Raw genomic sequence first — 25,757 nt, 5'->3', positions numbered from 1 at the left:
ATACAACTACTAAAATAACGAAATAACTACTGCAAAATTACTATTTTATCCTTGGAGCTATGACAATTCCCCCCCTCCTTTGAGAGAGTTCTTGTCTACAAGAACTTACAGCGACTGACCACTGTTCTTCATCTAATCCCTGCTTTCACTAACAGTTTTATTCTTTTGTTATTTCTCCTTCTAAGCCTTTTCCTCTTTTCTCTTACATTCTCTTTCTTTTGCTTTTGCTTTTCCTACAAATATAAAATCTAGACCTTGAAGATCTCCAGGTTAAGGCTATAAGTTCTAGTAACCTATGCTAAGACCAAGTCAATTGCCAATATACCTCCAATCATATCATGTCCAGTAATAGGAAGGAACTCAAACTTCTCTACAAGCCAAGACTTGTTTTGATACTACAGCTCACCATCTGAAATATGAAAACAACAAAAAACTCTTCCACCATCTTCAAAAACTCATCACGTTTCTTTCATTCATCTTGCTTCAATTGTGTCCTCTGCTCCTCTTTAACTTTTCCCTGCTCCCAGGTCTAGCTGGATTCAACATTTTCGAAATCCAACGGGGCTTTAAAAACATCTTTTTTCTTCCTGCTTGCTAACGTACACCAATGGTTCTTCAACAAATGGCTCCTCCATTGGTGTTGCAGTTACTATTCCTAATGAATCAATACTTTTTCCCAATTCAGATTGTTCCTCAGTTTCTTGCAAGTCAAAATTCTGAGGAAGGACTCCAGCACCAGTTTCCTAAAAATAATTGATTTTCCAATCGGAATTACCTGATCCAGTGTAGGTAATTCAACAACTTCTTTTGGATCGGAGGTCATAGGTCGAATTCCAGCAGAAGCTGGAATCGGTTCCACAGTGGATCTTGAATAAAGATCCTCTCGTATGCTGACCTAATACTCCTTAGAAAAGATCATCAGAAATTCATCAAACTTCCTTGATAGCCCTTCCAACTTTCTATGAACTCTGTACATAAGAGTTCTCCAATTTCCAATCCAATGTCTCATGATTCCAGTTGATTGCCTCATGATTTCTACTGTGTCCAACTAAAACTGTAGCATTCTTCTGTGTCATGACCCCAAGGAACCCCAAGGATATATTAGTAATACATGTCGTGTTTTCCTTATTAGTTGTATTTTCTGCTGTTAGCATTTTCAATTGTAAGCCTATAAATAGGCTTGAGTAGTTAGAGGAGGGGGCTTAATGAATAATTTGAATCTCAATTCCCTCTCTCAATACTCTCCCACGGCTTCTCTCTCTCCCCCTCAGTTCTGTTCTATTCTTCCTTGGCCTCTTCTTTGCTCTATCTTCCTCCAACTCTTATCCAAATTCCTTCCTAGACCCTAGCTAAACCCTAGGGTCATGACATTTGGTATCAGAGCTCCCGTTCCTCGGCGATGACTTTCTTTGTTGCTTCTCGGAATTAGAAGGCTACTGTAATAGCTCAAATCAGTGACAGATTATTGGAATAGATTTGAGGAGTTAAGATCCCTATTGTGGAGTAATCAGCCAGCTTTGACGGAGCACTATTTTGTATCAAGATTTGTTAGTGGTTTGAAGGACAAACTGAGGTCAATGGTCAAGATGATGATGCCGACAACTATGAAAGAGGCAGCCAAGAGAGCAAGGCTACAGGAACTTGCCTTGGAAGCCATTTTTAGAAAGCAAGAGTTGCAGCCTAACAGTTATATTAAGGGTAGACAACTGATTGAGGAAGCTTCTAAGGCTGCAAATCATGCCAAGCATGAATCGGAGGAAAAATTGGGGTTGGACCGGCCAATTGTAACTAAAGATTTCAGCAAGGAAGAGAGATTGGACAATGCTATCGGTGGGGATCACTATTCATATCTGCTGGAGGTTGATGTATCAGCACTAGGAAGGAAGGATGGCGATGGTGATAGTGTCCTTGCAGCTAATGAAAAGTATGAGGCTAATAAAGACCTAAGGATAAGGATGGTAGCTGTAAAGAATGAGAAAAAACCTGAATTGCATCAGGCAATTCAGGCTGCCAAGGAAGTAATGGTAATTGTTGAAGAAGCTATCAAGGTTCCACTGACAGAAAAATCTGCTAGAAGTTAAAGATACCACAATTGAGGATACCTCTACTAAAGAGAAAGAAGACATTGGGAAGATGGTGGGGAAATTTTTTGTGGAAGGAAACGAGACTTTTGCTGCTTTGATAGTTCTCATTTCCATTGGAAAGCAGCAGCATCGAACCAAATTTCGACCTACAAAGCAATTTGACTTACTCTCTACAGTTAGAGAGATTATAGTGGAAGGTGTGATAGGTCAAATGGAATTAATTTTGAGAGCAACAAGGAATGGGTGGATGGCTGGAACAGGGGCTGCAGCGAATCATGATACTGCTGTTCTCGGAGGAAAAGACATGGCAAGACAAAAGAAAAAAAAAGTGAGAGATAAGAACAAGAAAAGGCGAAGAAGAAAACAAATTATTAAGGCTGGAATTGGCTGAATAATAGGGTTAACAGCAGCCAATTCTTGGGGACAAGAATTGTTTGAAGGGGTGGGGATTGTCATGACCCCAAGGAACCCCAAGGATATATTAGTAATACATGTCGTGTTTTCCTTATTAGTTGTATTTTCTGTTGTTGTTAGCATTTTCAATTGTAAGCCTATAAATAGGCTTGAGTAGTTAGAGGAGGGGGCTTAATGAATAATTTGAATCTCAATTCCCTCTCTCAATACTCTCCCACGGCTTCTCTCTCTCCCCCTCAGTTCTATTCTATTCTTCCTTGGCCTCTTCTTTGCTCTATCTTCCTCCAACTCTTATCCAAATTCCTTCCTAGACCCTAGTTAAACCCTAGGGTCATGACATTCTGCTGCAGTTGAGACTCGAATTGTGTCATGCGTGTGTTGTCAGCCATGGCAGAAAAACTCATGAGCGGGAGAAGCCGGGGCCAAGGAACTGCTCGACAGCCTCCTATGACTCAATTTGTCCTGTTACAGCCTCTAGAAATCACTTGCCAAGAATCGCCTCTGAACTGATTCTAGTCCTCGCCTAGATCTAGATTCAACAAACTTGATCTGCCTTCAAATTCTAATCGAACCTTGTTTGAAATTGCTTCAAGAATTGCTTTGATCTAACCTTAGCAATCCTAAATCTGCCTGTCATAGTCAGAATTGAGAAATCAACAGCTTGATAATCGCCTCTAGCTCAACTTCATTGAATCGCCAGCAAGGAATCTAATTTTGGCTTCCAAAATCACCTTGATTAGCTGCTAGGAGATGACAGAATCACAACCAAGAATCGCTGGCTCTTGTACTATTTGTCATTAATTTAGGGTTTAACCTAGGGATTAGAATGGAATTGGAAGAATTCGAGTAAGTTAGAATAGAAAGGGAGAGAACAGACAAAATTGAGAGAGAAGAATAGAGAAATCAGAGGAGGCGAGAGAGATAGAACTTGGAAGGAGAAAGAGAAAAGAAGAGAAGCTGAGGGAAGGAAGAGCAGTCAGATTTGAGAGGGATAGAACTTGGAGAGAGAAAATCAGAAGTCTAAATTTGATATATTTCACATAATGATTTCTTTACAGCTCTTGCAGCTTTATATAGCTACTTCTCCTAGGTAAATAATTACAACATATCCAGTTTTTATCCAACTATGTGGGGTCGGCTACATGAATTCTAGACTTCCATGTATTTCTATCTTTTGTCATATCTCCTAGGTAAATAATTTTCCTACAAAAAAATAAAAAATACAACTACTAAAATAACAAAATAACTACGGCTAAATTATTATTATATCTTTGGTGTTGTGACACTATGATAGGCCTTTCGAATGAAGTTCCGTTTCAACTCGATTTTTTCTCATTTTGTGGTGTAGGAACTTCAATAATTTAACATAAAAACGTTCTTACCCGAATATGGGATAACCATTCCTAATGTAATTTTACTCTCGTTGCCTTACCCTGTGTTAGGACCCTTATGGTAGTTAGGGTGTATAGAGTGGCTGTAACAAGAAGAGGGGAAATAACAAGATGTTAGTTGCTACAGTTAGAAGTTAGCTGATGCGATTAGGAGGCTGTAATGCCATAACAATTAAGGGACTTAGGCAGTTAGACGATTGTTGTAGAATGAATCTCCTATGAGGATGAGCCTATAATTGGGGCTTTTCCTCTCAATAAGAGCATCGATGAATATTTTGGTAAAATTCCAACTCATCTCTTCCTCAATTTCCTCTCTCTCTCTCTCTCTCTCAGTTCTATCCCTCTCGTTCTTTCTTTCTTTCTTTCCTAAAATCAAACCCTAATTCTCCTCATCAAACCCTAATCAAGGAGAATTCCCTTGTCAGGATTGAGACCCTAACACCTTGGAAAAATTCCACTCTCTCTAATGGATCATGAATAGACAATATTGGCACCAAACTTATTGTAGAGAGAGCCTTGCCATGTACCTAGGCTTTAGCCTAGGGTTTGGATTGGAATTCAGAAGAATCCGAGGGAATTAAGACCAAGAATGGAAGGATTGGACAGAAATGGGGGAGATAATAGATAGAAATGAAGGAGAGTTGCAGACAGAACAAAGAAAGGGAGAGATTAGAGAGAACCCAGAGGGAAAAGGGAGGGAATTTGAGAGTGAATTGATGAGAGGGAAAGCTGAAATTCAATTATCTTTCAAAAACCTTTCTCCCAACAGACTTCAGTAGCTTTATATAGCAACTTTATATAGCTACTCTCCAGAAAACAAACTAATAGAAAAATACAACTAGAGGAAAATACAAGTAAAATGTAAAATAGGCTAATTACTATTTTAGCCCCAGTAAACCCTTGGGTCCTGACAAACTCGACTACTGGGATTTCAAAGGAGTATACTTTACTGATTAACCCTAAAGTGGGGTGTACTTTATCAAAGTTGTGAATGGGTACATTTACTTTTCCCCTAAAGTGTAAAGGCAAAATGGGGATGGGGCACATTTAGTTAAGTCATTTAGAGTTTGCATTTAGTTAAGTCATCATGCAGTGCTAATAGGTGTAGAAGAAACAAGAAGTTTGTATTTTTGTTTTATGTGTTATGAATATGTAACGGTTGTAACAGGTAACTTCCATGTAACAGTTAGTTTTGTTAGTTTTTTCTGTTTATGTTATATTCCTTGTAAAAGCTACCCCTATCTTTTATAAATAGAGGATTGGCTTATGTTATTTCTCTTCTTCATCATATCGTGTACAGCGAGAGAAAAGTCTAGAATTTAGTCTTTGTAATCTCAGAGAGAATAACTCGTGAGAATAGGGCTGTGAGTGCATGTATCGATTGTGCTCTTAGGTTAGTGGATTTTGTCGGCTTCTTCAGTCTAGATGTAGGATCATCAAGTCATTGATGATTTGAACCAGAATAAGTTCTTGGCCTCTTGTACTTTCTGTTTTATCGTTTTTCTTGTTATTAATTCTATTCTTGGTGCTAGAGTGTGAGATTTTGTATTTAGGGAAGTGATTCATTACTCAACAATTTGGTATTAGAGCTTGGTATCGCAATCAAGAATCATTCTAAAGAAGACAAGAATAGAATTGGTGAATCAAGAAATGGCATCATCCTCATCTACCACAAGGTATGACATTGAAAAGTTCGACATAATGATTTTGCTCTCTGGAAAATGAAAATGCAGGCTCTCCTTGGGAATCTTGGATTGGAGGAAGCCTTGGAAGGAGAACCAAAGATGTCAAAGACCTTGACGACAGATCAAAAGAAAGAAATCTTAAAGAAGGCCTACAACACCCTGATCCTGAGTTTGGGCGACAAGGTTTTACGAGAAGCGTCCAAGATGAAATTTGCTGCAGAGAAGGCTGAAATTGGAAAGTCACTACATGACAAAGTCATTGTCAAGTTGGCTCTACCCAAAGGTAAGATTTTTTACCTTTAAAATGCATGATGGCCAAAAGTTACAAAATCATATAGATGATTTTAATAAGCTTTTCCTAGATCTAGAGAACATAGATGTTAAGTATGATGATGAGGACAAAGCTCTGGTTTTACTTCATTCCCTACCAAGATCCTATGGAACTTTTGTTCACATTTTAAAGCATGGTAGAGATACACTGTCACTAGATGATGTGATAGGTGCAGTTAACTCTAAAGAATTAGAGTGCAAAGTAGAGGGAAAACATCCATCAAGTGATGCTCTCACAGTAAAACTAGGTTGGATAAAAGAGAACCAAGGGTGAGAGGTAGATCAAGATCTAAATCCAAAAGTGACAAAATGTTATTACTGCCATGAAGAACACATTAAGAGGAATTGTCCTAAAAAGGACTTTCAAGAAAGAAATAACACTAATGGTGGAGCCTCAATTTGTGAATTTGGGTATGATAGTTCAGATGCTTTAGTTGTGTCGAAAAGATCAGAAAGTGAAGTGTGGATTATGGACTCAGGATGTTCATATCGCATGACACCAAATAAGCATTAGTTCTTGAACTATCAGGAAATAAATGGAGGCAAAGTAAGCTAGGAAATGATCATGAGTGCAGGGTAGAGGTGGCAATATGGGTTGGTGAGTCGTAATCGTATCGTGTTGAGACATACGTATAACACGTCTCAGGTTAACCCGAACACGACATGTTTATTAAACGTGTCGTGTCGTGTCACCTGTTAACCTGTTTAACCCGTTTAATTTAAACGGGTCGTGTTGTGTCACCTATTAAACGTGTTATTTAGTTTTAAATGTGTTATTTCATGTATAATCGTGTTAACGTGTTCAGATCAACCCACTAACCCTTTTAATTAAACGTGTCATTTCGTATCTAATCGTGTTAACGTGTTCGAGTCAACCCGTTAACACATTTAATTAAACGTGTCATTACGTGTCTAAACGAGTTAGACGGGTTGACCCACCTAAAACACGAAAATAATTGTGTCATAAACGGGTTGACTCGTTTATGACCTGAACCCGATTAACCCCAACCCTAACCTGCTTAATTCCGTGTCATGTAATCGAGTCGTGTCCAAAATTGTCAGCCCTAGTGTAGGGTCCTTGGTGTTGGAGACATAAGGCTAAAGATCCATAATAATACTTATAGGACTCTACAATCCGTGAGGCATGTCCTTGAGTTAAAGAGAAACTTGCTTTCTCACGAAGAACTAGATAAGCAGGGTTACAGTTTTAAGGGCGAGGGTGGAGTTCTAAAAGTTTCTAAAGGGTCTCTAGTTTGTATAAAAGCCTTACTACAGAATGGCATATATATTCTACAAGGAACTACCTTGAATGGAGAAGTTGCAGTGGCAGGAGGAAAGGCCATCACACAATCAAGACTATGGCATCTTAGGATGTCTCACATTAGTGAACTAGGGCTAAAAGAATTGTTAAACCAAGGAATTCTGAAAAAGGATCAGGTGGCAGGACTTGATAAGTGTGAGTCTTGCATTTATGGGAAAGTCGCTAAGGTCAAATTCAACAAAGAGACAATACACTCCTTTAAGGCACCATTAGATTATATCCACAATGACCTATGGGGACCTGCCCAGACCCTAATGTCATGACCCTATGAGTAATAAAAGGGTATTATTGTAATAGGGTAGAATAGTTTGTTAGGGATATTCTAGCAATTAGTTAGATACACATGGCTGTATGTGCAAGGCTGTTAGGGGACAAATATGCCTATATAAGGCTGATGTAAATGGAGGGGATGATATGCTGAAAAATTGATATTGAATCTCTATTTTCCTCTCTACATTTCTCTCCAATTCTCCCTCTCATTTCTTTCTATTACTCTCTCCCTTTCTACTGATTTCTCCCCCTATTTCTGCCCTATTTCCCCCTCCTACAATTCTAATTTCATTCCCCAATTCTTCTTTTACCTATCACGGGTTCGTGACAAATTAGTATCAGAGCAGTCATTCCTTGGGTGTGGTTTTGGAAAATCAATAGTGTCCGATCAGATTTGAAGTAAGCAAGCCAGATTTGAAGCGAAGCAAGACGGTCATTAAAAGCGAATTCAAGCGACTCTTAGCGGAAGCGGATGAGTTGTAGAATTCGGCGATTCCGACAGATACGAGTGAGCAAGCAATACTCGATCGAGTCTTGAAGGCTAAGCTGGCAGTGTCCCTCAATTGTGAATTCAGTGAGCATTGGTTAGAAATTGCAAACGAACAGGCCGAACGATTCAGAATTGGCAGGCGACTTGGCCAGATAGATCCGATTGTGATTCCGACAAAATTCTTAACGGTTGGGCTCATATTTTGGAGGCGCAATTGGGCAGCTGGAGTAGGCGCAATACGGCGACTCCTAGGGGAGTTGCAGTTTATTGGAATTCCCAGACGAGCAAGGCCTTCCCATCCTCAGAGCTGTTTGCAGGAGAATTTTGAAGAAACTGCAGCCATCGATTCTCAATTTTGTAGAATTTCGCTGGTTGCAACACAATCGCTCAAGGAAGGCACTGTCGGACTCGAAATTGGTAGGTGATAAAGATTGGGTCAGACATGGAAATAGGAGTCGCAGCCAGTAGGGGACGGTGATTGGGTTGGCGACTTCCCTGGGCGGCTAAGGTGAGGCGATTGTCGCCTTGAATCTGGGCCCTCCTGTTCGAATATTGAGAGGGAAGCAGGTGGTAGCTTTGAAGCTGGAATTTCGGCTGTCGAAATAGATAGCAGCAACACCCAAAGGCTGTTTCTCTGCTGATAGCTGAGACGACGGGTTTTTGGTTGCAATTGAATTCCAGCACTCTTGGGTATTAGTTGCGTTTAACATCCAAACAAATTTCCAACAATTTTGGGACGGAATTGAGGACGAAGCTGGCCAGAAGTGACAGGAGTGAAGTGGACCAAGTCCGAGGCGATGCGGGCAGACCCAAAGCGATCGCAATTGTCCAAGATTAAGCAATCTTGGTTGAAGATTTAGAGTCGGTGATTCTCGGCCGCTCCCAGGAGCGATTCAGTGATAGAGAACCCATAGTGGCACTGTCCGATTGGCTTCGAGGGTTATCAAAGCTGGCTCAGCGGAAGTTTGAAAATTTTTGTTTGTCGTTGGGAGGTGAAGTAGGGTAGGCAAGTCCTCTGACCAGTTCTTGATGGTTCTGAAGGTGGCGGAATAGGTCTTGGATCTCGACTAAGAAGCCCAGCAATTTTGGTATCTGATTCCAGCAAAGTTTGGAGCAGCTGGGAGTGGATTGTGGAAGGCGAATTTGATGGGTGATTCTAGGCTGTGAATTCCAGCGCTCTTTTGCGGTCCGACTTCATTAACGAAGCAGTAATTTCAGGTGGTAATTCCAATCAAATCCTAGGCTGCTAGTAAGGTAAACAAAGGTTAATTTTGGCTTTGAATTTCGAGATAACTTGTTTGAAGAAGAGCAGTATGTATTTACCTCCTTGGTCTTCAAAGTATGCTGATTGTGAAAAATCAGCTAAGGGGCGCAGTGCATGTAGGAGACCCTGGGAGCCTCAAGTTGAAATGGGGTCTCAATTGCAGTTGAATGATGCTGCATGTTCAATGGTTAATTTTCATGCAAGAGAGCAGCCTCAATTGCAGCAGAACAGTGCTGCATTTTCAGTAGGGTGTCCTACTCGTGAAGCTAGGGGAGGCAGTGCATACATGGAGCAGATTAGCCTTCAATTGCAGCAGAAGAAAGCTTCCTTTTCAGCTGGAATGGAGTCTCAATGGCAGCCAAAGAAGGCTGCAATTTCAGTGGGCAGCAACAAGGAAAAGAAGAACGGGATTAGCCAAGTTGACAAGGAAACAAGAAGTGTAATACAAGAAGAGTGCAAGGAATTCGGTCGAATGCTCTGCGAGAAGCTGCAAGAGTTTGCAATAATACTAATTAAGAAGTATTATTACAACTTTCCGGTGGAATACTTTGATGATTATCACGAAAGTTTTAACAAAGATGAATTCCTTGAAATGGAGCAGTCGAAGGAGAAATTGAGGAGGCGAGAAGCAAATTCACTGCCTACTTCCAATACGGAGTGGAAGAAGTATATTAGCCTAGGTGGAATGAACAAGAAAAGTGACGATAATGACAATGCTGGCAGCAATAGCAGACTTTGCGGGGATTCGGTACAAGGTGTGTGGGCAAAAGGAGAATTAAAGGAACACACCGATTCATTTGGAAAAGAAGTTCTCGATGGTGATGTTTTTTGGATTCTACAACAAGAGCAGTACAACTTTAAGGAAGAAGGGAAGAGGAGGAGGAAGAAAAAAGTGAGGAAAAGGGATTGGAGGATGACACTCAATCAATTGACAGCCTCTCAAGCACTCTTACTAGTGCTAAAACACTTGGCCAGGTGTTAATTATTGAGCAATCGTTGGCTGGAAGTGAAGTTGCAACATCTCCTAATGTTAATGCTCACAAACAGCTTTGGTATGAGTATTCAAGGAAATAATACAAACCTCCATTGCTACATTTTGAGGCTGTTGTTGATATTTCTACAGCAAAACATGACTATGGGTTGAATGGGGATAGAGTAACAACAACAATGGCTGAAAATCTGCCCTTTTTACTTGTTTTGGATGGTAATGAAGTTTTCCCTATTGAAATTCTGGGTCAATTCATACTTGGAATTGATCTTGAAAACCTAAGAATGAAGAAGAAGAGACCTAGAAGTAGAAAGAAAGAAAGGGGGATTATCCGCATAGAGAAGGTTGGAATTGGATGAAGAGCAATGGCTACTTGCGGCAAGTTCTTGGGGACAAGAACTCTCTTATGGAGGGGAGAATTGTCATGACCCTATGAGTAATAAAAGAGTATTATTGTAATAGGGTAGAATAGTTTGTTAGGGATATTCTAGCAATTAGTTAGATGCACATGGCTGTATGTGCAAGGCTGTTAGGGGACAAATATGCCTATATAAGGCTGATGTAAATGGAGGGGATGATATGCTGAAAAATTGATATTGAATCTCTATTTTCCTCTCTACATTTCTCTCCAATTCTCCCTCTCATTTCTCTCTATTACTCTCCCTTTCTACTGATTTCTCCCCCCCATTTCTGCCCCATTTCCCCCTCCTACAATTCTAATTTCATTTCCCAATTCCTCTTTTACCTATCACGAACCCTAGGTTCGTGACACCTAACCTATGGAGGATCTAGGTATTTTCTGTCCATTATTGATGACTTCTCAAGAATGGTTTGGATATATGTCTTGAAGTCAAAAGATCATACATTTGAGGCTTTCAAGACATTGAAAATCAGAAAGGAAGAAGCATTAAGTCAATCAGGACCGACAATGATCTCGAATTATGCAATAGGGAATTCTCGGAATTATGCAAGGAAAATGGGATAATTAGACACCTAACTGCCCTAGGCAACCCTAGACAAAATGGCCTGACATAAAGGATGAATAGAACACTTCTAGAAAGAGTGAGGTGTATGCTATTTCATGCAAACCTATCTAAGGAATTTTAGGGGGGAGTCGTGACAATTGCTGCATATGTGATAAACAGATCACCATCTGCAGCAATTGGATTTAAGACTCCTTACGAAATGTGGATAGGGCATAAACCTAACCTAGAGCATTTGAGGGTATTTGGGTATTGCATATGCACATATAAAATAAGGAAAATTGGAACCCCGGGCAAAGAAATGTATTTCCATTGGTAATTCATCGAGAGTAAAAGGGTATAAACTTTAGAACCTAGAACTTGGACATCAAAGGATATTAGTAAGTCGAGATGTTACCTTTGAAGAGAACTCATCTGCTAAGGATCTTAAGGAAGATGATCAAGGAAAACCATTGTCTACATCAAAATCAGTAGATGTTGAGTGGAAGGGCAAAGTCTAAGAAAATGACTTTGACACCTCACTTGATCAGGAATTTGATCAGCAAGAAGGGAGTGAGGATACAGGGGACGATCAGGATCTTGATCCTCAAGAGGAGAGTGTGGATGGGCCAAATACAGAAAATCAGCTTGACTTGCAAAGATATAATGCTGCAAGGGATAGACAAAGGAGACAAAGCAAACCACCTAAAAGGTATGGATTTTTAGATCTGGTATCATCTGCACTAACAAGTGCATCAGAGGTAACTGGGGATGAGCATTTGACTTATGAAGAGGTTGCTCACTCTAAGGATTCAAGTAAGTGGATCCATGAAGTTCGAAATAGATTCCTTGAGAAAGAATCAGACTTGGACTCTGATTGATAGGCCTCAAGGACAGAATTGTGGGCTGTAAGTGGCTATACAAGATAAAAGATGGGACAAAAAACAATGCTAAACCTAGGTACAAGGCCAGGTTGGTGGCAAGAGGTTTCACTCAAGTCCCTGGAGTGGACTTCAACGAGGTATTCTCACCAATTGTTAGACATACCTCTATCAAGGTTCTATGATAGCCAAATTAAACTTGAACTTGGAGCAAATGGATGTTACAACAGCTTTTCTACATGGGGAATCAGATGAAAGAATCCTTATGGAGCAGCCAAAAGGTTTCGAATCAAAAGGAAAGGTAGAACAAATTTGTTTATTAAAAAAATCCCTATATGGACTCAAGCAATCCCCATGTCAATGGTATAAAAAATTTGATACATTTATGTTAAGTTAGGGATTTTCTAGGAGCTCATATGACTGTTGTGTGTATTTTAAGTATGTGTCCAACAAAATTTCGATCTATCTCCTATTATATGTTGATGACATGCTAATTGCTAGCCAATTAGGACAAGAAATACAGCAACTAAAGTTGGATCTAAAATCAACATTTGAGATGAAGGAGCTAGGTGAAGCATGAAAAATATTGGGTATAGAAATTACCCAGAATAAGCAGCAGGGAACGCTTTGCCTATCTCAGAAAACTTATCTAGAAAAACTTATTAGAAAGTTTGGAATGGCAAAGGCAAAAGCTATAAACGTTCCATTCGCTCGGCAATTTAAGTTGTCATTAGATCAGTCCCCCACAAACAAGGAAAGTGTGGAAGAAATGAGGAATATACCCTACTCAAGTGCAGTAGGCAGCCTAATATACAGTATGGTATGTACTCGGTCTGACCTAGCTCATGCAATGAGCATTGTTGTCACGATAACACTTCTTAGTAGCATCAATTTTAATTTTTCATCATGCTATAATTCGTAGCTTTATTTTACTACTTGGATTTAGTTACTGCTGTAATTTCTAGAATAGTTGATAGCAATTTGTTAGCCAAGGATTGCCCATGCGTAAAGGGGCTAGAATAGGACAAAATATATTATTACAACCGTTGGAAAGGAAGGGATCGCCTGTGGCAGCGACCATCCTACCGAGTATATCACCTTCCAAGCCTCTCTTGGAACAGTAACAAAGATCAATAGCAATTTTGAATTCTCTCTTTACTGTCTTTCTCTCTTCTAACTTCTTCTTCTTCTCTCTCTCTCTCTCTCTCTCTCTTCATTCTCTCTGTTTTCCTCTGCAAAACCGATTGCATCTTCCTAATTCCATCTAAATTAGGAGTGCGTTCCTACTGTTACTTCACTACCGTGACAATATTGATGTTAGAGCATCGGTTCTCAACTAAGATTGCTAGATTGGTGTGATGGCGAAGGGAACCCGCATGAAGAATTTTGAGACACAATTGTAGTAAGTCAGCTCAACTATGTTGGAATTCCAAAGTAGGATTGACCAACTGGAGATTGAGGGTGTTCGAAACCATGAGGCAATCATGGCAATGGATCGCAAGCTGGAGAGTTCCTTGGAAGGAATGGAATAGAGGTTGGAAGAGGACATGGGGGCGCAGATGTAGCAATTTATGATCATGTTCACTCGACAAAACACGATAAGAGTAGCCCTTGACTTTCCCTCTTGAGAAAGGGATGATCCAATCTTACTTGAAAATAGAATGAATAGGATGGAAGGAACCTCAGAGATTGAGGTAGATCTTGAGGACGGATTAGAGGGAGTTATGGGCAGGGGAAGGAATGAGTAGCCTCATACCCATCCTCCGGGGTTCCCTATGCCCCGGATGGAGATATCGATATTCAAATGAGCTAACCCCCAGTGGTGGTTGAGGAAATGTGTGAGATTATTCAACTGGTACAACGTACCAAGGGGGCAGAGAGTATCATTAGCCACTGCTTACTTCAATGAAACAATAGATGCTTGGTTTCAGTAATGTGAGGGAAATTACTAAGGGAAGATTACATGTGGGAGGAGTTTTCTAAAAAATGATGTGAGCGTTTTGGGAGAAGGAGTATGGTGGATACTATAGAAGAATTTAATAAGCTTAAACAAACAGGGAGCGTTGGGGCTAATTTGCAAAGGTTTGAGGAGTTAAGAACGTTCATGATCTGTCACAACCCCCCACCTCTCAAAAGCTTACTTTGTGTCAAGCTTCATGAGTTGGCCTGGGTGAGGAATTACGACCAATGGTGAAAATGATGAGGTCAAGGACAATGGAGCAAGCCTTTGAAAGTGCCCGATTACAAGAAATGACGATAGAAGCATTAATGAATCAGCAAAGGCAGCAACAAAAAGGAGCAGTATTGGGGACCCCCACTATTAGGGGAAAGAACTATAACCGAGATATGGTGAAGGGGAATCAGGGAGTAAAGAATATAGTGGGCTCGAGCTCAATTCTATATGGGGAGCAATTAAGGGAGGAAGGAAGATGACTTTGACAAGGGAAAAAGAAATAGGGGCGTGCAAAATGATTTCTAGGAAAAGACTGCAAAAGGTGATAAAAAAAAAGTGGAGTCAACTGGCAAATCCGTTCTCAATTGTGGCCATAGAGAATATCCATGCTGGATATAAGAGGCAAGGAGAAATATTCCTGACAGTTAGCACACCCCAAGGTATGCCCGACCAAGTACATCACTTAGATTCCTTTAATATATTGCTGGAAGAGTACGAGGATCTATTTGTTGAGCCCACATCCCTCGCCCCCTACTAGAATTTGTGACCACACTATTAACCTAAAGCCAAACATGAAACCTATTAACATTAGATCTTACCGATACCCCCCAATCCAAAAGAATGAGATTGAGAAAATGGTTAGGGATATGATTCTACAATCTATCATCCGCCCTAGCCAAAGCCCTTTTGCTTCCCCTGTTTTATTAGTTAAGAAGAAAGATGGATCATGGCGATTTTGTGTGGACTACCATCAACTCAATGCCATGACCATCAAGGATAAGTTCCCTATACCCCTTATTGAAGACCTTTTTGATGAACTACACAATGCCCAATTATTTTCTAAGGTTGACTTACGCTCGGCTTATCACCAAATTAGAATGAGACCTGAAGACATACACAAAATAACTTTTTAGAATCCACCATGGGCACTTTGAATTCTTAGTGATGTCCTTTGGACTCACCAATGCCCCAACTACTTTTCGCAATCCCTCATCAATAGAATTTTTGAACCTTACATTCGAAAATTTATATTGGTATTCTTTGATGATATACTTATTTATAGCCCTACTTTTGATCAACACCTATCCCATTTAAAGACCACTTTTGAGATCCTCAGATCTAACCAACTCTATATTAAGAAATCTAAGTGTGCTTTTGGTCAAGGGCATGTTGAGTATTTGGGGCATATCATATCCCGGGAGGGGGTTAGCATAGATCCAAGAAAAGTAGAGACCATGGTGTCTAGCCAAGACCTACATCGATGAAGGCACTGAGGGGATTTTTAGGATTAACCGGGTACTACTACCAGTTTGTGAAGGATTACGATGCCATTAGCAAGCCCCTAACAGACCTTTTGAAGAAAAGAGGATTCAATTGGGGGCCTTTAGCGGAAGAGGCTTTTGAGAAGTTGAAGGGGGCCATAAGCAGGGTGCCGGTCCTAGGGTTACCCGATTTTAACAAACCTTTTGTTCTAGAAACAGATGCAAGTGGAACGGGCATTGGGGCAATGCCAGTGTAGAAGGGAAGGCCATTAGCATTTTTGAGTCAAGACTTGGGCCCTAAGCATTCGAAGCTCAGCATCTATGAGAAAGAATTTATAGCTGTATTGATGGTTGTTAACAAGTGGAGACATTATTTGGAAGGAGACAAGTTTATAATTAGGACATATCATGAAAGTTTGAAGTTTCTGGAAGTTTCTGTTACAACAAAAACTACAAACTCAACTGCAAAAGAAAGACATGTCTAAGCTGATGGGCCTTGACTATACGATACAATATAGGAAGAGAGGAAAATATTGCGATTGATGGTTTATCATGAGGAAGGGAGTGCAGCACCTATAACCCTTGTAGTTCCAGAGTGGTACTGTTCCATTGTTATCTCGAGTATAGGATAGTCAGTCCTAGAAGATCAGTGAAAATAGTTCACATAAATGACTATTGAAGATTTAGATAGGAAATTGTATCTCATCTGAAATTAGTAAAAGTTATGGGGTTAAACTGTAATTATCTAAAGACTTCATTGGGATGTCTGCATTCTGTTATAAATAGAAGGCGAAGGGAGTCATTTATGGGTATGAAATTCAGTTGAGTGCATGTATTCTCTAAGAGGAAAAGCTAAATGATTGATAGCACTTTGTAATCTCGGGAGAGAATAGTGTGTGTGCACTCGACTAAGGAGGGATGGACTATTGTACTAATCGGTTTCTTAATAAGATAAAGGCTGCTCTCGAGGTGATTTCAAGGCTGGAAGCAACCCGAACCAAGATAATCTTGGTGTTCTTGTGGATGTTTGGTTTGCGCATTCTTATTCTTTCAATTCAGTTTTCTATTCTGTTTATTATTTTTGTTGATTTTAATTTTGTTCTTAAGTTTAAGTTTTTGAGTGTGTAGTTGAAAAGTGGTTGAATTCTTGTCTAATAATTGTCTAATAAAATCTGATCCAGTGACCCTAGGAATAACAAGTACCAAGAGGTGATCAACAGCTATGAGGGAGATGAGAAGATAAAAGAGCTACTGGAAAGGTCTGTGGGAGCAAGAGAGGAGGAAGGGTACACCTTAGTTGAAGGAATGTTGAGATAGCAAGGGAGAGTGGTGATTGGGGATAATGTAGAACTCAAGGGTAAAATCATGCAAGCCTTACATGAGTCTCCTCCCGCGCCCCCCCCCCCCCCCGCGGGGGGGGGGGGGGGGGGCACTCGAGAATGCAAAACACCTACTTGAGAGTTAGATAGCTTTTTCATTGGTTGGGAATAAGAACAGAAGTTAGGAGGTTCGTGATGGCTTGTGATACCTGTAAAAGGTGTAAGTCAGATACAGTAGCCTACCCCGAGCTATTACAGCCACTGCTTATTCCCAACCAAGCTTGGACAAGTGCCCATGGATTTTGTGGAAGGGTTACCCAAGTAGAGGGAAAAGACAATATATTGGTGGTAGTGGATTGGCTGACCAAATTTGCTCATTTCATAGGGTTGACTCACCCTTATACAGCTCAAGAGGTGGCGAGGGCCTTCTTAGACTGAGTGGTTAAGCTACATGGGACTCCTAAATACATTATTTCAGATTAGGACAGAATTTTCAATAGTTTGATGTGACAAGAACTCATGAGGGCCTTGGGAACTAAACTGAGCATGTCTATAGCATACCATCCTCAATCAAATGGGCAGACCGAGAGGGTGAACCAAAGCCTAGAGACCTATTTAAGGTGCGTTTGTCTTTTACAGCCTAAGGAGTGGCATAGGTAGTTATCTTTGGCCCAATGGTGGTACAACACCAACCACCATTCTTCTATCAACATGTCCCCCTTCGAAACCCTATTTGGATACAAACTACCTATCCTCCCTGTTGTGGAGGGAGGCTCTAATGTAGCAACAGTGGAAGACTATCTACAGCAACGAAAAAGGGTATCACAACACTTGAAGCAAGAACTAGCAGCGGCCCAAAATTGAATGAAACAAACGACTGACAAGAGAAGGAGTGAGAGGGAGTTTGCCGTAGGGAACAAGGTGTATTTGAGGCTGAGGAGCCCCCCATCTAAAGTCAATTACTCACAACAAGGTAACTAAACTTAACCCCGAGTACTTCGGGCCTTTTCCCATAGAGGCTAAGGTGGGAAGGGTGGCATATCGTCTAAGGTTACCAGCAAGGTCCCAAATCCATCCAATGTTTTATGCGTCTCTCCTTAAGAGTTCAGTGGGATCCCAACCGATGAGTACTGCCTTGTCTATACTTCCTAGAGAACCAACAAACCAGTGGAGCCAGAAGCTATTATTGAAAGGAGGGTGGTATACAAGCACGGGGGCCCCCAATACAAGTATTCGTCAAGTGGCAAGGCAGTTCGTCTAATTGCAGCACTTGGGAGTACCCTCCGGACCTCCTAAAGCAGTTCCCGAGGACAGCCAGCCTCCTTAACATTTCTTGAGGACAAGAAATTGGTTATGGGAGGGGAAATTATCATGACAACACTTCTTAGTATCATCAATTTTAATTTTTCATCATGTTGTAATTCGTAGCTTTATTTTACTGCTTGGATTTCCTAGTTACTGTTGTAATTTCTAGAATAGTTGATAGCAATTTGTTAGCCAAGGATTGCCCATGTGTAAAGGGGCTAGAATAGGACAAAATATATTGTTACAGCTGTTGGAAAGGCAGAGGATTGCTTGTGGCAGCGACCATCCTACCGAGTGTATCACCTTCCAAGCCTCTCTTGGAATGGTAACAAAGATCAATAGCAATTCTAAATTCTCTCTCTACTGTCTTTCTCTCTTCTAAATTCTTCTCTCTCTCTCTCTCTCTCGCTCTTCATTCTCTCTATTTTTCTCTGCAAAACTGATTGCATCTTCCTAATTCCATCCAAATTAGGAGTATGATCCTATTGTTACTTCAGTACCGTGACAGTTGTCAGTAGGTTTATGGAAAACCCAAGAAAGCCACACTAGAGTGCAGTAAAATGGGTGTTCAAATATCTAAAAGGAACAATTAATATAGTTTTGGTCTATGGTGGAGCTAAGGAAGGAGGTACATCAAGTATTCTAGGATATTCAGATGTTGACTATGTAGTCGATCTAAATAGAAGAAGGTCCACAACTGGTTATGTTTTCAAATTATGGGACTCAACAGTGAGTTGAAAAACAAGTCTACAACATCTAGTAGCCTTATCAACCAGGTAGAAAACATAGCGATTTCAAAGGCAATAAAAGAAGCCCCATGGTTGAAAGGACTGATAGGGGAATTACTTGGGACTTCTATAGAAACAACACTAATGTGTGATAGCCAAAGTGCCATACATCTGTCTAAAAACTAAGCACATCATGAGTGAACCAAGCACATTGATGTGTGGCACCATTTCATCAAGGAGGTCTTGGATAGAAAGGAAATCAATTTGATAAAGGTTGCTAGGAATGATAATGAAGCAGACATATTCACTAAGGCAATTCCCGTAGCCAAGATGAAGCACTACTTGGAGCTACTCCAGGTAGTCCCAAGGTGAGTAGGCAGTTAAAGCTTAGTGTGTTGAAGAAGGAGAGACAGGTATCTACTCAAGGTTGAAGACTCAACTTATGCAAAACAACAACAACAACAACAACATATCCAACATTTATCCCACTATGTGGGGTCGGCTACATGAATTCTAGACTTCCATGTATTTCTATATTTTATCATATCTTCATTGATATCCATACACTTCATATCAAACTTTAATGTCTCCCTCAAAGTCTTCTTAGGTCTGCCTCTATCTCTTTTTTTGATTAATTGTTCCATTTCATCAACTCTCCTCACAGGAGCATCTCTTGCTCTCCTTTTCACATGACCAAACCATCTTAGTCTAGTCTCTCTCATCTTCTCCTCTATTGGCACTATTCCTATCTTATTACGAATAACTTCATTTCTAATTTTATCTTTTCTTGTATGGCCGCACATCCATCTTAACATCCTCATCTCTGCTACACTCGTCTTTTGCTCATATTGGTATTTGACCGCCCAACATTCTGAGCCGTACAACAAAACTGATTTTATAGCTGTCCTATAGAATTTTCCTTTCAATAAAGGGTTGGCTTATGTTATTTCTCTTCATCATATCGTGTACAGTGAGAGAAAAGTCTAGAATTTAGTCTTTGTAATCTCGAAGAAAATAGCTCATGAGAACAGAGCTGTGAGTGCATCAACCGATTGCGTTCTTGGGTTAGTGGATTTTGTCGGCTTCTTCAATCTGGATGTAGGATCATCAAGTCATTGATGATCTGAACCAGGATAAGTTCTTAGCCCCTTATACTTTTTATTTTATCGTTTTTCTTGTTATTAGTTTTGTTCTTGGTGCAAGAGTGTGAGATTGTGTATTGAGGGAAGTGATTCATTACTCAACACTATCAAAGCCTAAAACCCAATTCATTGTCCCACAATCACAACCTTACTAGACAAGTACAAGGGCATCACAGAAATTGCATCACAAAAGAAAGACCACTACATTTGCATGCACCTTGCAGTCATCTTGCTTAAGATGCTTGTTGTTTCATCAATGTTGCATATTATTGAACTGCTGATTCAACAGCTAGTCAGTCTATCTACCACTGCGATACAGTAGAAAGGTTAAACCTTGCAAAGATGCTTTGCAAGAGTCCATTATCACTACTGAAGTCAACTGCGCCATTGACCTACTGCTGATTTGGGAGATGCCAACTATCATAGACATTGTCAACACCTACTCATTGTTCATCATCTATTTGCCGAAGGACTAAGCTGAAGCATCACTATTTCCCTCGTTAATTGAAGCCTTCTAAAAACCCCTCCATTGGAGCTGGACATCCATACTATGCCAATGTTTGTGTTAAACCTAGGGCCACTAGATCAGTTTTCTTAGACAAGAATTCAGCCATTTTTCAACCGCACACATTCACAAATTTAAACTTAAGAATAGAATTAATAAATATAACAGAATCAGAATTAAAGGAATAAGAATGCGCATGCAAACCAAACATTCACAAGAACACCAAGATTATCCTGGTTCGGATTGCACCAGTTGCAACCCTACATCTAGTGTCCAAACCCCTAAAGAGCAGTCTTTCTTTATTGATTAACCGATCAGTACAATGGCAGCCCTTCTCTTTCTATACCTGAGTACAACAATCCCTCATTTCACAAGATTACAAAGCTACCTTTCCAGCCTTTCTTCCAAAATGAAATTGCAATCAATACAAATAGAAATGAGAAAATGATTAATCACTCTCTTCCCTCTTTATTCCACCAGAGTACAATCTTCTTGGAGATTATAAAGAATTTTCTTGGACACGAGTCTTTCCTCTCATACACTACACTTCGAAACTAGAGAATGAGAGTGAATCGTGATGCACACACTTTATAGAGTAGGCAGATATCCCAATAAAGATATAAACATATTTATAGTTTAACCCCTCCCAACTATCACTAATTAGAGATTGGGATATAAACTCCTATTTAATTCTTCATTCGCCCTCAAATGCACTGCTTTCACTGATTTTCTTATTCTATACTCGAGACAATTTTTTTAACAATGTTAATATACATTTTCTTCAAGCACGGATAGTTCATATGGTAACAGAGCGGTACTCTCTGGAGGATAGTTCTTCATGACGAATGATGTTTTACTCTTGTGATTGATTTTGATGATAAAAAACAACAATAAGTTTTTACACCCTAAGTCATAAGTCAAGTATATGATTTTCAAATAAAAATCAATTTCATATACTTAGTCAAGTATATGATTTTCAAACAAAAATCAATTTCATATACTTAGTTAAAATAGAGCTATATTCATATATATCTTAAATGGAGATTTGCAACAACTTATTATCGATGATGAAAATATTGATACAGTTTTGATAATGAAAATCAATTATATTTTGATGATGAAATTATTTTATTAATGGTTATTAACTTAGTGCTTCAAATTACTTTTATATGATCTATTAAGCATCAAAATAAAAATTAATTCATCATGCAATCCAAGGTCAAAGAAAAATCTTGTGATAAATTTCTTGATGGCATTTGGAATATTATGTTTTTATTTTATTAAAAACGTGCAAAAAAAATCTTGTGATAAATTTCTTAACGGCATTTGGAATATTATGTTTTTATTTTATTAAAAACGTGCAAAAAAATTTTGTGATAAATTTCTTGATGGCATTTGGAATATTAGGTTTTTATTTTATTAAAAACGTGCAAAAAAATCTTGTGATAAATTTCTTGATGGCATTTAAAATATTATGTTTTTATGTGCCAAAAATATTGTGATGGTATTTGGAATGTTATGTTTGAATTTGATTAAAAATGTTATACAAAAAAATTGTTTTCAAAGAGCTTTAAAAAAAAATTCCAGTGCTGCTGACCCCCAGACTTGAACCCTCACCACCAGCCGTGCCCAAGCTCCTATGTGTGCGCACAAAACGACTCCATCTACAACATTTCTCACCTATATACACACACAAAATTAATTACATAGTAAACCGAATTAGTTTCCTTAGCAAACTGTTGACCGTTTGTTCCAATCTGTCGACTGACAGAATGTTTGCCTTGCATCTGTCGATTGATTTGCTCCCATCTGTTGACCAACAGAATGCATTTTTGCATCTGTCAATTGTTTGCTTCAATCTATCGACCGACGGAACGTTTACAATGAAACTGTCGACCATTTTCACTAATCTGTCGATTGATTTTTAAATTTTAGCTAACCAGTCAACCGATGCTCTTCATCTGTTGATTGTTTCTGTCGCAGGAGTGCTCTTTCACTACCAATAACAAGATTCTTGAAAGGGTCATGAAGCTCTATAAATAGAGGGAAAATGGATGATTCAAACCAACCAAGAGGATTGATTTCAAGCTTTCAAGTGTTTATTCTTTTAAGAGCTTAATTGTTTCATTTGTTCTTCATTTTTGTCTCCAAGGCTTTGGTCTCATCTCTGTAAATTTACTTTCAAGCCTTGTTTCTTTATTGAGAGAACTTGTAACTAAGAGTGTCTACTCTTATATCATCTCTTTGTATTATTCTTCGTTTCCCTAGCAAGATTGCTAGAGAGCTTACATTGATTGTAGAAGGTTGTATTTCCTAACCTGTTGCTAAAGGGTTAACTTGTTTAAGCAAGAGGTTGTAAGATCTAACTTGTTGCTAGAGGACTTGCTTGTTTAAGCAAGAGGTTGTAAATTCCTAACTTGTTGCTAGAGGGACTATTTGGAGAGAGAGGAGGATTATAGTGGATTGGTTGAAAAATCCTTAGTGAAGAGCTAAGGGAATGCATTAAGCTTGGTTTAAGCCGAATCACTATAAATCAGTTGTGTCCCTCTTTTGATTTTGTTCTTATTTTATTTCTTGGGCTAAGCAATTCCATCACTTGCATTAAAATCTTCTTTTTCATAAAAAGGGATTCAAGTTTTCAAACAAAATTTTTAAATAACCCAATTCACCCCCGTCTTGAGTATTGGTGCCATTGCTATGTTAGGGTTTCATTTATTTAGGAATTATTAAAATGTGTGCTACCAACCTGACTATAGATAGTGAAATATATGTATTTACATAAGTTCCATAGCCAAGAGAAATAAAAACAAGGGATTTGAGTCAAGCAAAGTGCATACAAAAACAACAATCACAAGCCTTAACCACACCGAGTATGGAGTCTGCTCTAAGAATTCTGGACCTCCATCCACGGCCGTATCTTTTGTAAGACTATGAATACCCTATGTTACGTCTAAGGTTTCCTCACCATGCTCTCTTTGGTCTTCCTCACCCTTTTTCAATACAAATTTTAAGGCAAACCCTATCCTTTTTTCCCTCTAATTGTTCTTCCTCTCATTCTCCTTCTCAACACATGAAATAACTTACTACTCTAAGGTAGCAATTCAGCCTCCTTTTCAATAGCGAAAACCCATAATCAAGCCAAAATGAACCCCAGTACTTTATTTGGCTCCTGTATACAGAAATCCAGCCCAGCTTATCTGAAAACCCTGCAACCTGACCCTTCAAAAACCAAGCTAAATTTGACCTCTTATTTTTAACATGCCTCGTGACAGTAAGGATGCCACTGGAAAACCATCTTCAAGGGGGCTTCTTAATGTGGAAGGTCCCTACAGGTCATCTATTCCCCTAGAAAACCATCTTCAAGTGAGCATCTTGATGCGGAAGGGGAAGGGCCTACAGGTCATATATTCTCCTTTCCTCCAGTTGGTCAACAGAACTCTTAATGAGCAACACACTAGCATGATAATTGATTTCAACTTCAAATATTCCACCCAAATACCAAAAAAAAAAGCTTTCTGTGGGCTTCAATATTTTCAGTTCCAAGAATTGGTTATATTTTGTTGTTGGGTACTGGATAAGTACCCAATTCATCGTAATCTCCCAAAGTGATCCTATTATGTTGTCAAAGATATACTAAAATGCTACAAGCCAACCCAACCTACACAAAAAAGAAAAAAAAGAGAAAAAAAAAAAAAAACAGAAAGAAAGTATTTCCCTGTAATCAATTTTCGCATTGCTTTACTCTACAAAAAGTTAGCATTTCACATGACACCACTGATTTTTAAGCATCTGCCATCAGTTCTAATGCAACACTACCTCCACTTCTTTCAATTAGAAGTTCAAAACTACATCACCATCAGGGCATGTACCGGAATGAGGCATGTCCCCATAAACCCAAAAGACCACCCTTGCCCAAATTGATGCAATCCATTGACAATAAAAATCCACTAATCTCTCTTTTTCTTCTTTCCTGTACTAATTTATCAAAGCAAACTCACTACTCTGGGCAAAAAGACTTCAATTTGTTCTTCCATATGGACTTTTATTTTTTAATGCATTGCCATCTATTTAACACGAAGAAACTAAATCAATGTTCTAATATATGTTTAATACGTAGGATATTAACGTAAAGTTCCCGTATTTTGTTAATCCATAGCCAATATAGCCGACCAAAATCCCCTCACAAACAAGTCGACTGTTGACCACAGCCTTTCGGGCACTAGATTTAGCAACATCAAGTTATACGCTACAGAAAATAAGCGAAGAAAGTAACATATTCAAGCACAATAAAACCTACAAGCACGCTACCCTATGAAATCAAGCTCTCCAAGCCCTAAAATCAAACGGATCGTAGGCGAGTGTCGCCGTTAGCGACAAAGATAAACTTAAACAAGCAGATACGCTGAAACAAAACAGGAAATTTGGGGGGGGGGGGGGGAAGAACATTAAGAAACTAAATTCAAGGTGAAACTGAGGAAAAGGAGAGAGAGAGAGAGAGAGAGAGAGAGAGAGAGAGAGAGAGAGAGAGAGAGAGAGAGAGACCTGGAGACCAGCACGGGAAGAGCGAGAGATGGGTTTCTTCTTGTCTTTGTCTTTGTCTTTAGTGGCGGTGCTTGGGGTCTTGCCCATAATCAAACCCTTGGCTCCTTTCCCCGACATATTTTTTTTTTTTTTTTTTTTTTGTTCCCGGCGAAAGCAGTAATTGGATTAGAGTTAGGGTTACCAGATAGAAAAAGGGCCGACACGACCAGGGGAGAACGAAGAAGGAAGAGACACCACCAGAGAGAGAGAGAGAGAGAGAGAGCGGGGGGGAGGGGTGTTGGAACTTGGAAGGATGATGGCCGCCAGAGATTTGTTTGTTTGTTTGTTTGCTCGTCGGAGAAATGAAATGAAGCCATTTAATCCCAGATATATGATGCTACGATCTTTCCATTGCTGCCTTCTCATTTAAGTTACTATTAGTCCCTCCCCCCCCCCCGATATATGATGCTACGATCTTTCCATTGCTGCCTTCTCATTTACGTTACTTTTTTCTAGAAATAATATTAGTTCCCTCCACCCCCCCCCCCCCCCCCCCCCCCCCCCCCAACACTCTCTCTCTCTCTCTCTTCAACTCCTAAAATTCTACTCCAATTTAACCCCAGCCTCACTCTCAAATCAATATCAATTCCAACTCTATTTTCATACTCTCTCGTTGCCTACCAATTATTTACTTTAAAAAATAAAAATATAGAATTACTGTC

General features: G+C 39.5%; 1 protein-coding gene across 1 annotated transcript in view; it reads right to left on the bottom strand.

Moving 5' to 3' along the window:
- The window catches only part of LOC127794891 (probable histone H2A variant 3), a 33,588-nt gene extending 8,119 nt beyond the window's left edge, over positions 1 to 25,469 (bottom strand). The window contains exon 1 of the mRNA XM_052326181.1: positions 25,057 to 25,469. Within this exon, the coding sequence (XP_052182141.1) occupies positions 25,057 to 25,173 (117 nt within the window). The 5' untranslated portion in view covers positions 25,174 to 25,469. The remainder of the gene's footprint in view (positions 1 to 25,056) is intronic.
- Positions 25,470 to 25,757: the final 288 nt, after the last annotated feature.

Source organism: Diospyros lotus, chromosome 2 (assembly GCF_014633365.1).
Source record: "Diospyros lotus cultivar Yz01 chromosome 2, ASM1463336v1, whole genome shotgun sequence".
NCBI classification, from domain to species: domain Eukaryota; kingdom Viridiplantae; phylum Streptophyta; class Magnoliopsida; order Ericales; family Ebenaceae; genus Diospyros; species Diospyros lotus.
The sequence above is the reverse complement of the archived record's forward strand: the minus strand, read 5'-3'. Positions and strand labels throughout refer to the sequence as shown.